At 40.4% G+C, this 15,197-nt stretch overlaps 1 protein-coding gene across 2 annotated transcripts in view; it reads left to right on the forward strand.

Annotated features, from left to right (window-relative positions):
• LOC118770099 (epidermal growth factor receptor kinase substrate 8-like) overlaps positions 1-14,089 on the forward strand; it is a 71,036-nt gene extending 56,947 nt beyond the window's left edge. The window contains exons 19-22 of one of the 2 annotated variants that reach the window (XM_036517522.1): positions 3,153-3,417; positions 3,533-4,763; positions 5,270-5,513; positions 12,799-14,089. In XM_036517522.1, the coding sequence (XP_036373415.1) occupies positions 3,153-3,417; positions 3,533-4,763; positions 5,270-5,513; positions 12,799-12,903 (1,845 nt within the window). In that variant the 3' untranslated portion in view covers positions 12,904-14,089. The remainder of the gene's footprint in view (positions 1-3,152; positions 3,418-3,532; positions 4,764-5,269; positions 5,514-12,798) is intronic. The other variant, XM_036517523.1, reaches the window with a different exon arrangement.
• The last annotated feature ends 1,108 nt before the right edge of the window (positions 14,090-15,197 follow it).

The raw sequence follows: 15,197 nt of genomic DNA on the forward strand, positions 1-15,197 counted from the left end.
TTTGACGAGATATTTTTTCTATAATTAATTAATCGAAATGAATGCGTTATTTTGACAACCCTACAGTAATGCAATAAAATAAATGATTCTAAAAAATAAATCTGAGTTCTATTATGTTTAGTTTTGTAATAAATTCATTTTTGAGCCTTCACATTGAGGACGACATAACAGCAAACCTATCACCTGAGAAGATAGTGGACACGTGTATATGTCCATGCAAAAAAGGTGTTTACTTCTACACTAGGTAGGACACTGGTTATTTAATATATATGTTTTACAAGCCTACTGTAACAACAGGTGACACTGTTGCTAAGCATTTTCTAATTGTGTGCGTCTGTGCGCGCTGTATGTTGGATATGAGCGAGTATGCATATTTCATAGTTTTCAATTTAACACGAAATGAGTTCATGTGTACACTAAAAGTTTTAAAACGGAACATGGAAAATGAAAGCTTAACAGTATAATATAAACAAATTGATATTTCACTTTTAACAGACTTTAAGGTTAGTGTGCTTCAGTTGTGTGCGCTCATGTGTGAAAGACAAATACCCTACGTAAGCCTATGTGTGATATAGTACAAAGTGGTCAGAAACTGATTTGATGCGCTGTGTTGTTTGGCTTTATGGCAAGCATGGCACTATTGTCTTCTGTTATTGTATGTATATGTGTAACATGCCACGCAATGGTTGGAGTGTGTACTGACGTCAGTGAAAAAATGTTTGCCCCCCAGCGCAAATGTCAAACTCCGCCTATGAATTTGTTCTTTTTCTTTGTAAGTTGCTCTGCATGAGAGTGCTTGCTAAATGACAAAATGCAATATAAGGCTTTAATTGCTTCATTGGTGCCACTGACTGGATGGCAGCTTGTATCATATGTTGCTGCATATGCCAGTAATCTGCTGGCTGAAAGCAGTCTGTACAGTCCTCAGATTGGTGCAAGTGTCCAGGGGCAGGGCAAAGCTGATTCTAGGCCACTCTTTTGCATTATGTAGGGACACAGGTTTTCAGGAACAGTAATGGAGGCTCGTGTCATGCCAGCTTGGACCCTTGGAAAAGGTTAGATTAGACTGGAGTAGATCACTTAGCTGTCCTCAAATGAAGGTATTCTTTCCACAGCTCAGTGGGCAATGGGTCTAGTTTATAAAATGATTTATTCAACATATTCTTGTTAATATCTGCCCCTTGGACACTGTTAGTACAGCTCTCTGTATTATAAATTTTTATCTGTATTATAAATTTAAAGTATTCCCATTGCTGTACGTGATTCATTTCTTCATCACCAAACATATGTTTTGTTGTTCTTTTAACAACATTACAAAATATATCATCTTTTAATAAATTATTTTTTTCCAATAACCTCATTAATAACGTTTCTTTTGTAGCACAAATTAGGTGGGTTGTTATTAAATGATGATCAGAAAGTGGAGCATGGTTATGTGAGGATTGTGAAACAAATTGTAAACAGGAGGGAGATATGAGCCACAAAGCACTTCTAGATCTTGAAGATCTATTAGCATGGAGTAGGTAAAATCTTTTGCCTCAGGAATTAAGAACCACTAAAAATCTATAGCTGAAGGCTGTTCACAAATTAAGGATGCACACTTGACACATTTGCACATCATCTGGATCATCATTGTAGTTTCCTCCAATGACCAAATGTGCATTATTACATTTGTGTATTGTTGTTAGTGTTTCTAACTTTTTTATTATAGCTGTATAAATTGCAAACAGGAAAAACAGAGGTTGCAATTTGCAAACCAAGATAATCCATCAGCCCTCTTCTGAAGAAAGTGACGCGAAAATGTTGCCTTTAAATTTGCTAAGGAGGATAGTGTTAGTAAAAGTCCGGAACACCAAAAAGTGTTTCATTATGACAAGAAGCAGATTCGATGTTCGTAGCAAAAGACAGGAAGTTTATTAGCACAGCCGGCCATGGGAACATCAGCATTGAGCAGAAGTTCAACAGGTATAGAATTCAGTTCATTTTTTATACAGTTAATAGCAGTCACATTTGCATATGAGTTATGATAACCAGCGGGGGTGCTGTTTCTGATTGGTCTTGTGGAGCTGTGCATAGCTAAACAGCTCCCTCTCTAATTGGGCATTTCCCGAGCCCTGTAACCTAATTGGTTCAATAGGGTTTTCAAGAGGCGCCGTTTGGCTCCGGTCGGATGTAGCGACATCGCTTTGTATTCAAATACACATCGCTTGTCTCCAGTGTTTGTATTCGAATACACATCGCGTGTCTCCGGATCAATGGTGGATAATGGATAATGATGAGATGTGTGCTTTTCTCCTCCCTTGGGTGCCCAGCTCTATTCACAGTGTTGACCATGAATCTGAAATTGCTCTTCTCTTCATTGACAATTTGTGCAATGAGCTCCATAACTTCCTTTCTCAAATCCTTACTGCTTTCCAGGAGATTCAAAAGACAGAGATTCCACCTCCTTCTATATCTCTTGGCCTCTTCTTGTCTCTCCTGTGTGGATTTTTCACTGTATCAACTGTCCCTTTCCATTGTATTTCCATTTCTTTCAGATTTTCTTGAACTTTGGCGATCTTGGCTGCATTTTTTCTGACCATTAGTTTACATTTAGTAAAGCAGTCATTTAGCCAATTAATGACTTTTAGGATGTTGGCATCTGAGGCCGCTTCTCTTATTTCAGGACCATTAATTAGTGCATATTTTTTTTTATTTCGGGCTCTTGATAGGAGTTTGCAGTAGAGGTGTACGTAAACCAGTGAAAGGACCATTGGTTTCCAAATCCATCATAAGTAGTCCTTTTTTCTCTGTCTTTGCATCCCTCTTCTTCATTACGTGTCTCAGTGTGTCTTTGCTAGCAATCACCTAACAGTCAAGCTAAAACAGGCTTACTGAGTTATAAAATCTACTTTATCATTAGTGTAATCTCTTTTAATTTGCTTTCTCCACACAATGACCACGTCTCACTTGTCACTCCCCACATAAGAGGAGTACACAATTTAAAATATCTTGTGCTCAATGAATTGTCTCCAAGCTTAGAAAAATACATCTGGACAAGTTGCCATCTTGCACAATCCCTAGGCAGCTGAGATGTCAGTTGTTGCTGTATTGAGGAGTGATGTAATGTTGTGTTGCTGTAGGTGACTAACATCCTCCTCATTTGTCCACAGAGGCCAGGCCATGTCCTCCAGTCCATAAAAACCACAGTGCCCCCTACTCTAGCTCCGTCCAGTCCCAGTCTCACCCAGCTGTACACCCCACCCCCATCCCACATAGCCACACCTCCACCAGGGAAGAAGCAGACAGCGACCTCCATCGGCTTCCAGCTGAACAGCAACACTTCTGGTGGCAGCCAGCAGAACAGCACCACCTTCACTGACAGTGTCTGTGATACTGCAAACCAACAGCAGGGGGAGGAGCCAGGTCTGCTCAGCTGTGAGTCCCACCACAACTATGTATTCTACCACTATTTATATTAATACAGAGGAGGTCCCTCCTTGTGTTACAGACAGGAAGTCTAACGTGAAGGAGGCCCTTCCCTGTTTTACAGGTAGGAAATCCAGCATGGAGGAGGCCCCTCCCTGTTTTATAGACAGGAAGTCTAACATGAAGGAGGCCCCTCCCTGTGTTACAGACAGGAAATTCAGTGTGGAGGAGGCCCCTCCCTGTTTTACAGGTAGGAAATTCAGTGTGGAGGAGGCCCCTCCCTGTGTTACAGACAGGAAGTTCAGTGTAGAGGAGGCCCCACCCTGTGTTACAGACAGGAAGTCCAGCATGGAAGAAGCCCCTCCCTGTGTTATAGACAGGAAATCCAGCATGGAGGAGGCCCCTCCCTGTTTGATAGACAGGAAATCCAGTGTGGAGGAGGTCCCTCCCTGTTTTACAGGTAAGAAGTCCAGCATGGAGGAGGCCCCTCCTTGTGTTACAGATAGGAAGTTCAGTGTGGAGGAGGCCCCTCCTTGTGTTACAGACAGGAAGTCTAACATGAAGGAGGCCCCTCCCTGTGTTATAGACAGGGAATCCAGCACAGAGAAGGCCCCTCCCTGTGTTATAGACAGGAAATCCAGCGTGGAGGAGGCCCCTCCCTGTTTTACAGGTAGGAAGTCCAGCATGGAGGAGGCCCCTCCCTGTGTTACAGACAGGGAATCCAACATGGAAGAGGCCCCTCCTTGTGTTACAGATAGGAAGTTCAGTGTGGAGGAGGCCCCTCCTTGTGTTACAGACAGGAAGTCTAGTGTGGAGGAGGCCCCTCCCTGTGTTACAGATAGGAAGTTCAGTGTGGAGGAGGCCCCTCCCTGTGTTATAGACAGCAAGTCCAGTGTGAGGCAGGCTCCTCCCTGTGTTACAAACAGGAAGTACAGTGTGGAGGCCCCTCCTTGTGTTACAGACAGGAAGTCTAGCGTGGAGGAGGCCCCTCCCTGTGTTACAGATAGGAAGTTCAGTGTGGAGGAGGCCAATCCCTGTGTTATAGACAGCAAGTCCAGTGTGAGGCAGGCTCCTCCCTGTGTTACAAACAGGAAGTACAGTGTGGAGGAGGCCCCTCCTTGTGTTACAGACAGGAAGTCTAGCGTGGAGGAGGCCCCTCCCTGTGTTACAGGCAGGAAGTCCAGCAGGGAAGAGGTGCAAGACAAGCTCCAGCAGCCCCTCACACTGGGATGCAGTGCACAGAAGAAGCTGCAGATCCCACAGCAGAGTGCCGACCTGCCTGCCCTTGGCATCACCTACAACTCCTCCCCCAAGATGGTCAAAGCCTGGTTGCAGGCCAAGGGCTTCAGCTCTGTGTGAGTGGAAAGTACACACACACAGTCCTACACACATACAAACACATACCTGCAGTCCTACATACACGCACGCACGCACTGTCCCACACATGTACATGCACACATACGCGCGTGCACACACACACACTGTCATACAGACGTCAACACACATATGCTCACTTCCCTGCATATGTACATGCACACACAGTCCTACACATATACACACACAGCTATTGTCCTACACACATACACATACCTGCAGTCCTACACATATATACACACTCACTTTATACACATACACGCTGTCCTGCACATACGCACACATACACATGCTGCTCTGCACATGTATATACACATGCTGTCCTACAAATGTACACAAGCATGCAATTTTACATGTGTACAGCTGCACAAACTTGTCTAAACGTAGACATGCATGCTTTCCTACACATAGACAAACACACACATCCCGACCTGTACTATGCACATCAGGCACCCTAGAAAAGGAATAGTGATGATAACAAAAGCAGCTCTTTCCATTGCTCTCTCTCTTTCTCATTCCCCTCCCTACCCCTTGCTGCTTCTATCTTTCATCTACTTCCCCCTCACTCACCCCTCCCTCTGGCTCCCCCCTTACGCAGCACTGCTGAAAGTCTAGGTGTACTCACAGGCGCCCAGCTCTTCTCTCTCAGTAAGGAAGAGTTGAAGACCGTGTGCCCCGAGGAGGGGGCGCGGGTATACAGTCAGGTGACTGTGCAGAGGGCCAACCTCGAGGTAGGTGCCCCCCCCCACTCAGGTCATATGACTGCAGCACACTAACCATGCAATAATGCGGTCACTTCAAATAGCTGAGCAATAGTTAGCAGTCTGATTCAGACAAGCTAGCTAGGAAACAGTGTCTTTGATCTTTTATCCACTTTCTTGGAATAGACTATGTTGCAGATTAAATAAAAAGTTTACATTTTAGTTTAATTTTACAGAAGAACTAGATGGGGTACTTCTGTACTTCTGTTCTTACACAGAACTGAAATGGCTTTCCAGTCCACTGATTGAATGACATCTCTTGTGGATTATGGTTAATGCAGAGGATCATGTCTCAGTCCTATCCTACACAGCTATGTTAGTGGAACAATTTCCGTGTGTACTTATTAGTCGACTTTTGAGAACCTAGTGTAGCATAGTGGTTAAGGAGCAGGACTCGTAACCGAAAGGTTGCCGGTTCAATCCCCGCTGGGACACTGCTGTTGTACCCTTGGGCAAGGTACTTAACCCACAGTTGCCTCAGTAAATATCCAGCTGTATAAATGGATAACATTGTAATGAACTGTAACCTATGTAAGTCGCTTTGGATAAAAGCGTCTGCCAAATGAATAAATGTAAATGTAGATCCTCTACTGACTCATCCCAACCTTAACCATATTCCCACCCCAGTACCTTACACATTAGCCTATTAGCTAATGATCTGCAGCAGTGACATACCATTTTGAATATAGATCAAATATCTCTGAGAGAGGAGCTTCTGTATATGAAAAGAATTACTTGGATGCAAGATATAATTATTAAATATTAAAGTTAAATTTAAATAAAATATAGACAATATGCACATTAAATTAATACATTAACAGTAAACTTTACAGTAAACTTTTTGGGAAGCATTAATTAGATTAATAAGTTCTGAAATAAAAATGTACAAAAAATGCTTGTTGAGACAGGAGGAAACCCTGACATTTAAAGTGGAAGCCTACTCAAAGTTCAATTATGCTAACAAAATAAGATATTTAAGTACTGATGTTCTTGTCTTAGGTGTCTTGAACTGTGGAAGATTTTCAAACTGTGCAGAGCATCTACTGTCTGATTGGTTCATACATTAGATCCCACCCCGTTGGGTCTGCTGGGGGCCATGGTTCAGTTACACCCATGCACACCTCTGAGATGTACATATGGTATGGCTTTGCAGCACTATATAGGGATTTATCAGAATGCCCCTAACTCAAAGCAAGGTTGCTTCTGGTTTCTGTGGTGTCTGTCTCCTACTGGTAGGTGTTCAGCCCCCCATCTGACTTCGACTGATTGCAGACTTGTGAAGGTATCGTGCAATTAAGAGAGGCATCTGCCTCCGTTGGCCAACCTTTAAATAGGGCACCCACAGGAGTAACCAATCAATCACTGAATCAGTCATTGAATAGGTAATATGACATGACTACAACAGCCAACAGAGCTATACAGAGCTATATATACATAATTCTGTTTTTCAGTCAATTGTAACAATGATTAATCATTATTAGAGCTCGACTGATATAAGATTTGTAAGACCGATAGCGATTTTGATATTTGAGGATTTAAAAATCTGATAATGATATATCGGCTGATATTCTTTCTTTTTTTTTTTTCTTTTTTACCGAAACGCATAACATAAACAAAGATTTTCCCTAACATTTGTTATGTGTAGTTATTTGAGTCTTCACCAAGATGACATAAACATAGAAATAAACTTGTTTTATTGTCATAAATAGTGCTTTGAACAAAAGTACAGCAAAATATATTAAAGTTTTGATAAATAAGAGTCAAATGTATAAAAGTACAAAAAAGTCTAAAAAATATCATGCCATCTTAAATGTGTAAACTGATACAATGAACTGAGTAAACGCTGCTGTTGAATGCATGTAATGCTACATGACTGTCTGCAACGAGGACTTGCGACTTTGGGATTTCACACTACATGTTTGAAAGATAAGCTAGATAACTTTGTTTGGCTAACAAGCCATGTTAGATACTTGTTCAGCCTACGTTTATTTACATGTCGCCTCTGGTTTAACACTACTTACATGGTTTGTTCTGTTTTCATTAGCGTTATTAAGCTTCTCATAGTTTTCAGTTAGCATTTGCTATATATTTTTAGAGTTAAATAGCTGTATCCTCGAAACTAAAATTAGCTAGAATTTCTCCAATCTAGTGTTCTAATCGCACTAGTTTTAGCATACACGCTAAATGGCTAAACACACCGGTGTGACCGTACGCGCGAAAGAGTTAATAATTTCCAATGCACTGACTGTAACAACAGACATGCGAGTAGCAGATATATTCACCATTGCTTCATTTAGGCAGAATAAGTTAAACGCTATAGTTTAACCGCTCATTAATGTTAGTGGTCTTCCACTGATAAACATGGCATTAGCTAGCTTTGTGGGTAACCTAATTTAGCAATGGACAGTGTTCTGAGCTGCTTTAAGCGATGTTGCCAGAGAATTTTTAGAAGTGACGTGGGAGAAATTATAGGACCGTTTTTTGTTTACTCGCTAGAACTGCCACACTGTTTCATAAATAAACCTACAATCAAGTCTGTCAACAGCTTAGCCTACACCACTCAACTACCGTAACTTTAAATGTAATTTTGATGTTTGACTGACGGTACCGGCTGTCACGTTACTGCAGCAAAACCAGGCATGGCTGACATGAACGTTGTCAGGCTTATTTAGGCTAAGAGGAGAAGTGATGGGGATTTTTATTATTATTTAAGTAATGTATTTCATGTGACAGTTATCGGTTTATCATGAACACAGATCATCTCCTTCATGGGCTACTCTGATCCACTCTGCTTGGGTCAGCTGATTGTTGTGATTTGCGGCTTTCCAAACACGTGTGTTGCAAACAGTGGAGTTGCAGTGTGCCCTCTGGTGGACAAACTACTCAACAACAACACTCATAACATGTTGAAGGATCCATCTCCCGTCTCTCCGCTTCTTTTTTAATCGTCATTTATTGGCCGTTATAAACGCCAATACCGATTTTTCTGCAATTAGCTCATATCGGCCGATAATATCAGCACGCCGATTTATCGGTCGGGCTCTAATCATTATCATTAAGTTATTTTTTCTAGGCAATGAGGCATCATGGTCAAAGTGATTCGTTAAAATGTAGCAATCCCAAGTTTAGGCAGTATTTAATGTTTGCAGCTTTCATACCTCCATGTAACTCATAAAACATTAGTTAATAAAAGAAAAATGGCTGGGAGCACACTCAGAAAAATTGACTTCAGAGAAGTTGTAATGTTTCCCAAAGTGTCAGTATCTTTGTTTCCCAATGTATTAGCAGTAGTGCCGACCGAAAAATCATATTTTCATCGTCATCGCGATATGAACATGCGCGATAAAGACAATGCAAAAGACTGCCTGAAACACGATGAATGGAAAAAAATCATTGTATTTACATGCGCCATGCATTCACACTCAGCATGCGAACATTTGACCTATGCGCTCCCGCTTCCAGTTCTTCCGGGTAGGATGACGTGTCCCTTAAAACTGATGTTCCACCAATGAGCAGAGGGGGGCAGGGGCGTAGCGAGCGCTGGTTGAATAGGAAATAAAATGCACTAAAGAAGCGTGTCTTTGTGATAAACTACAGACGACCTTTTTGACAGGGTTGCCAGTCTGATTTCAAGTGACGTCACATAAAATGCTGAAATCGTGTTACACGCTGTCAAAACCGATTCCCGGCAAGGTTCGCTTTGGAAAAAGCACTAAAACACCACTCTGCCAAGTGTTTACTTACAATAAACTGCTAACCGTGGAAACAAACCGTGGCTATTTCTGTGCAGGAACGAGTGTTGAAATTGATGGCTAAAATGCATGTTTTATTTTGTTAAATTGACACGACACAGTAAAGAAACCAGATTATTGACATTTCAGTCACACAGGTCAGTGCGAAATCACTACCAATTAGGCAAAATAATTATGCCAAACCTGGCAGCCCGGGTTAGCGGATTCTGTTGTATTTCCGACCCATAATCTGTTGTTGGCGTAATTAGTTAGCCAACATTACTATAAAACGAAATTACCAAATCATTCCGAGTAACCCTGTGAATGAGCAGCTAATTTTCGTTAATACGTTTTGACATTGTGGCTCATTAGCTACCATATGGGGGCATTTTGTGATGATGTGTAACTTAAGCATTGTTCAATGTAAACGTAATATCCAATATTTATTTGTTATGTAGTTTTGTCACTATGATGTTTAACTTTATATTTTTGTCAATTTTTCAAGCTGAAGTCAAATTTCCACTCGATTACAAAGGTGGACAATACAGCTGTTTTCAACTTAATTTTCTAAAGCACCTTGAGTTGCATGCACTTTGTGTCAGAAACGTGTCTTTCCTTTTAAATATGATTATGCTCCCAAAAAGAAGCATATGGATGATGTATGTTTTTGACAATCATCTCTGCAAATTAATAAAATTACTGTTAAGCAGATGAAAGAGTACTGTTGATGTTAATGTGAAATTACAATACATTTTAATGTAATGTAATTTCACATAACATCAACATTTATTTTTGGCCTGCGGCCCTCCATCCAGATTAATTTTTGGTGTGTCAGTATCTGAAATGTGTCAGCAGCATGTCGGCATGTTTCCCAGTGTGTCAGTAATTATGTCTCCTTTGTTTGACTTGCCTAATAGTAATGGGCATTGAACCTTTTTCAACCCAGGCTGTAGCATTTTGCAGTAGTATGGACAGTTTGGGACATGCTAACTAAATAGCCTAAATTCAAACAAAACTTACCTGGCACTGTGACTGCATTCCAATTCACCATAAATCCTCAGTTCTTTTAAACTGATAATTATTTCAAGTCATCATTAAATGCAAAATATGGGGACAGCTTGACAAGATACTATACTGGAAACACTTGTTGTGGTGGGATCAATATGACATAATGATGAAAACATTATGATTAGGTGTAATCCTACATCTTAGTGACATCCCAAAATAATTTCTAAGTAATATAGCTGAAATTCTTCTATTCATTGATGACTTGATTGATTGATTATCCCTATTTCACCCTATTTAAATTGTGTGAATGTAGGCATTAGCACTAATGATGATTGTTGACTGAAATATGAAGTTTTTGCATTTCTTCATCACTCTTGACACAACGTTCATAACAATGTTGTGATTCTTCTTTATCTTTATTCTCCATATTACTATTTATTTTAGTATTATTTTTTATCACCATATATCCCCAATATGGCACTGCCAAGGCTTTTCACCCTCAGTTGGTTCCTTGGAAGATGTTTATTTGGAGATATTAAACATGACTCATTTTATAGCTCTTTAAAGTGGACATGAAACAGCCTAATTTTGATAAGTTTTGTACAGAATTAAGTGTGTTGGAATTTATTTTGAGAAAATATTACATATAAAACGATTACACGTTAGATTATAATAGATTTATGTTTGGTACTAACTTATGCTTTCGCTCTGGCTCGCCGGCGTATTGCCATTGCGTCACTGACTACGTCATGAGGTTGGTTAGTTGGAAAGTCGACCAAGTAAGACAGCACTTGCGGCGGTGGTACGTAGAGTTTCGAGACAAACTTTCTTGTTGTTCGAAAGAGAAGTAATAAATAAAAATCAATAAAATCATTTTTAAATCAATATTTTGTGTCAAATTATTGATTTCTTTAGAAAGTAGCCATGTAATAAGCGGATAATGCTTCGTGTCGCCTGACTACGCCTGACTCGTCCACATCGTCCTCGTTTACAAAGCGTCCAGTGCAGCTAGCGAACGATAAAGAACCGCTTGCTGCTTAAGAGGCAAAGTATGAAAGTGGACAATCTTTCTTTGGTTTTGATTCTATAAAATTCATTGCTGCATCCAGGGGCAATACAAAAGTGACCCCCCCCCCCCCCCCCCGCATCGCTTTTTAGTTTGGCTTTTCTTATTTTCCATTGAGTCAGACATTGTCAGTGCTCTCACTAGTTAGCTTAAGTGAACTAATGTAGAATGTCCAAGACAACCAACCTCAAGACATCGCATTCTACGCTAAAACAAGATGGCGCTACACTTGTTTCAAAAATGTAGCTTAGATCAGTGACAGTGACAGTGTTAAACCTATAAGGAATTTTAGAGAGGGAATCCATCTTGTAAATTATGCTAACTACATCTAGTGTTTCATGTCCACTTTAATACTTTCTGCTGCTTGGTACATCCAACCAAATACTATGCCAAGATGTGCTTTCTAATACTAAACACATTACTACTGGAAGCACCAAGGGTTAGTTCAAGTTCCCGACAGATGATTATGTGTAAAAAATATTAGCATAGGATGAACTAGGGAACACTTTTTTTGTCTGAAAAAGATGTTGAGATTGTTAGAAGGTTCTCTGTTGCTGCATCTCCTTGACTAGATGACTTTGGCCAACAGAGATCATATTCATATTTATTATTGGCATGTTAGATTATGTAGTTTAGTGGGTGTACAGCAGGCATAGTGGCAGATGTATGTAGCTTGGCCAGGTACCTGGAGTGCTCTTGTGCTCTGAAACCCTTCCAAACCTTGCTGCTGGCATGCTTTCACTTACAGAGGAGCCAAAAGGCTGAGATTAGCTGCTCAGTCTTTTTTCTCTGCTTGCACTGGGAGGTCAAATAAAAGTAGCTGGAGTCTGCTTGTTGAGCTGTTTGGATTTCACAGTTGTGAAATATTCACTAACTTCTGACTCTGACTGTTTGAGGGAAATTCATTGTTTATATTTTAGCCAGGGAATGGCTGTGAGTTTCGTTGTGTTCTCAGCTTTCTTCATAACCATTTTGTTTATCTATAAACTAACTAAAGTCCATGGGTCATACGTATCCAGACCTTTCCTTTCCATAGAGGAAGTACATGTGCTCAGTAAACTATGGCTTAACAGCAGTATCGTATGCGGAGTTAGCATTGTGATGGCATCAATAATCATCTCTTCTGATTGGGCTAGTACTGAGACAGGTGTTCTGCAGTCAGGTCAATGTTATGGATGGTTCTTGTGTCAGCCCAATTTCAGATTACTTTTTGACAAGGCTGCAACATAGAAAAGAGGTGCACGACTCTAATGCAATGTCTCTCATGTATTTTTAGAAATGCTTCAGTTTTTTTTAGTGGTAATAAAAAAATGTCACTATCCTGGTCTAACCAAATTCAATGTCTGTAAAGAGTTGATGGGGATGCTCTCCTGGTTGATTGGCAATTTTGAGCAGCCAGTGAGACCCCCTGTTGAGGTACCCCTCCCTTGACCCCACCCCTCTCTCCTAGAAGAGCTCTGGCTCTGAGCTGCAGCAGGTGATGAGGAGGTGGCAGGAGAAGCTGAGTGCAGCAGCCAGCGACTCAGGGGTGAAGTACTTTGACGAGGCTCACTGAATGCCTGCCCCCCTCCCCCCCCCGGTTAACGCGGTACGTTTCCAGGACAACAACATTTTGCCAGAAGCCTGTGAGGAGGATAGCTGAGCCTCACAGTTGGGGCCATTCACTAACACAGTTCATTTTAACCCATTCGCACAGCAGGCTTCTATTAGTCCTTCGTTCAGCCATAGCATCTCACTTGGGAAGTTAACCTGGGAGTACAGCTCCTGAAATGCTAAACCACACTGTGACCATACTGTGCAGTGTGCAACATTGCTAAGCTCTGCATTGTGGAATTTGTGTAGTGCGCTAAGGTTTTACTGACAATTATTATCTATACAAAGCATTTGTATTGGCCAGAGGGCATGTATTGACAAACACTAAAAAACCCATACTTTTTTTACTCATAGTCTGAAAAGTGTACCGTCCAATGAATCCTGAAATGATCTGAATATTTGTAAGTGCTTTCATTGGTCTGTAGATATTGACATTTAAAACACTGAACAGGAAAGATAAAATAAAGGCAATGTAGAACAAATGTGCTTGTGGACAAAGGAGACCTACCTTCAGGGCACACAAGACCAGGAGCCAATTTTCATGTGAAGTTAAGTTTCTGAGATTGTATAGAATCAGTTATGAAAGATTGTCATAATAATATTACATGAATTTCTGGAATATTTGGAAAAGAGAATACAGTATTTATGTATGTTGTACTTTTTAATCAGAGTGTGATGCCAAAAAAAACATCATTAAAGTGAAAACATGGGAGGCGTGGTATTGGTTATTGTTTCTTAATGACTGGGATTTGCCCTACTTTTCTTATAAATTATCTGGTTCACCCTATAAACACTGGATAAAACAATGTGATTGCTATCGGGGGTTCCACACAGCTATATTACCAAAAAAGCAAAAGCACAGTTAGATGGAATCAAAGTTACAGTTTCATTGGACATCAGTAATTCACTGCACTTATATCTTTCTTCACATCTTTTGGGTTAATCTTTGTCATTGGTAAAATAGATGTCTTTATGGTGGGATGGCCAACAGTATTTCTAAAATCAATATTTCAAAAATGTTTTTGGGGCCCAATGTAGGATGCATATCCTGCTGGGATTGTTCTGAAGAGGCCAAAGGCAGAACAGACAGAACTCTGTAGAAAGAAACACACGCCTAAAGCACATAATGTGTTTATGCCAAACACTAGGTAGACCCCAATGGGTTATTCCAGAAAGGTGGTTTAAGAAATCCTAAACCTGTAGCCTGAACTCAAGCTTGATTAAGTGAGATGTGACAATTCACGATTTCTTGGTTCCATGAAGGCTGATTCCAATTTAAAATTATGAACTTAAATCAGTCTTGGATAGACTGAACTGAAAACCAGTGTGTTCACATGGCATTTAGTAAGCCATCATCTATCGATGACAAAAATAATGATTAACTGTGGGAAATTTCAACAAGAATACAGAAACTAAACTAAACTAAAATATGTCTCTTTCAAGATGATTTATTTGAATAGCCCTTAAAATCAACAGTGGGTGATTTTGGAGAATGTTTTCTATAGCATACTGACATTGATTAATTTTGTGCATTTTATTCAGTTGTAACCCTGGGGGTGTCAAGTGAACCTGGCAGGAAATTAAAGTCAAGTATAAGAATATTATTCAACATGGTCATCTATTGTTTATTTGCCTTTATAGCTCCCAAAGCAACACCAGTTTAAATGCTTGAATACTCAAGATCAATACACTGTATGTGCTTTTACTCATTAGCCAACAGGAAAACATTGGTGCAGTGGAGGACAGAAGGAGGGCCCCCACAACTGACCAGTGTAGGAAAGAACAGTGAATTGAATGATGTTTTGAAAGGGTTAAAATACAAATGATTCAGTTGGTACCCTTACCTGAATGCTGTGAAAGGATTTCCTCTTCACAAAAATCTGCCTCATTGGACCCAGAGGAAGCTTTTATGGGAATATGGGTTCTATCAAATGCACCCAATCACATTTGGAAATCCTGAGGGATGCATCATTTATGCACATGGAATTTCAGATTAACAAAATTGACCATGGAATTTACATGGCTTATAAAATACAGGAGAATACCAGCAATTCTCTCAATTCTCAATTCTCTCAACTCTTTAATGGTATCTGTGCATTTATGGCCAGGCACAAAAAATGTGCATAAAGCACTTTAATGCAAGGCACAGTCTTCCAATGGCTATGCATACTAGGGCTTTTCCAACAAGTACAGCATTACCTGTATTGTAAAGAAATCTGCCATTGCCAAAAAGTAATCATAGCGCAATGCACAATG

Source organism: Megalops cyprinoides, chromosome 23 (assembly GCF_013368585.1).
Source record: "Megalops cyprinoides isolate fMegCyp1 chromosome 23, fMegCyp1.pri, whole genome shotgun sequence".
NCBI classification, from domain to species: domain Eukaryota; kingdom Metazoa; phylum Chordata; class Actinopteri; order Elopiformes; family Megalopidae; genus Megalops; species Megalops cyprinoides.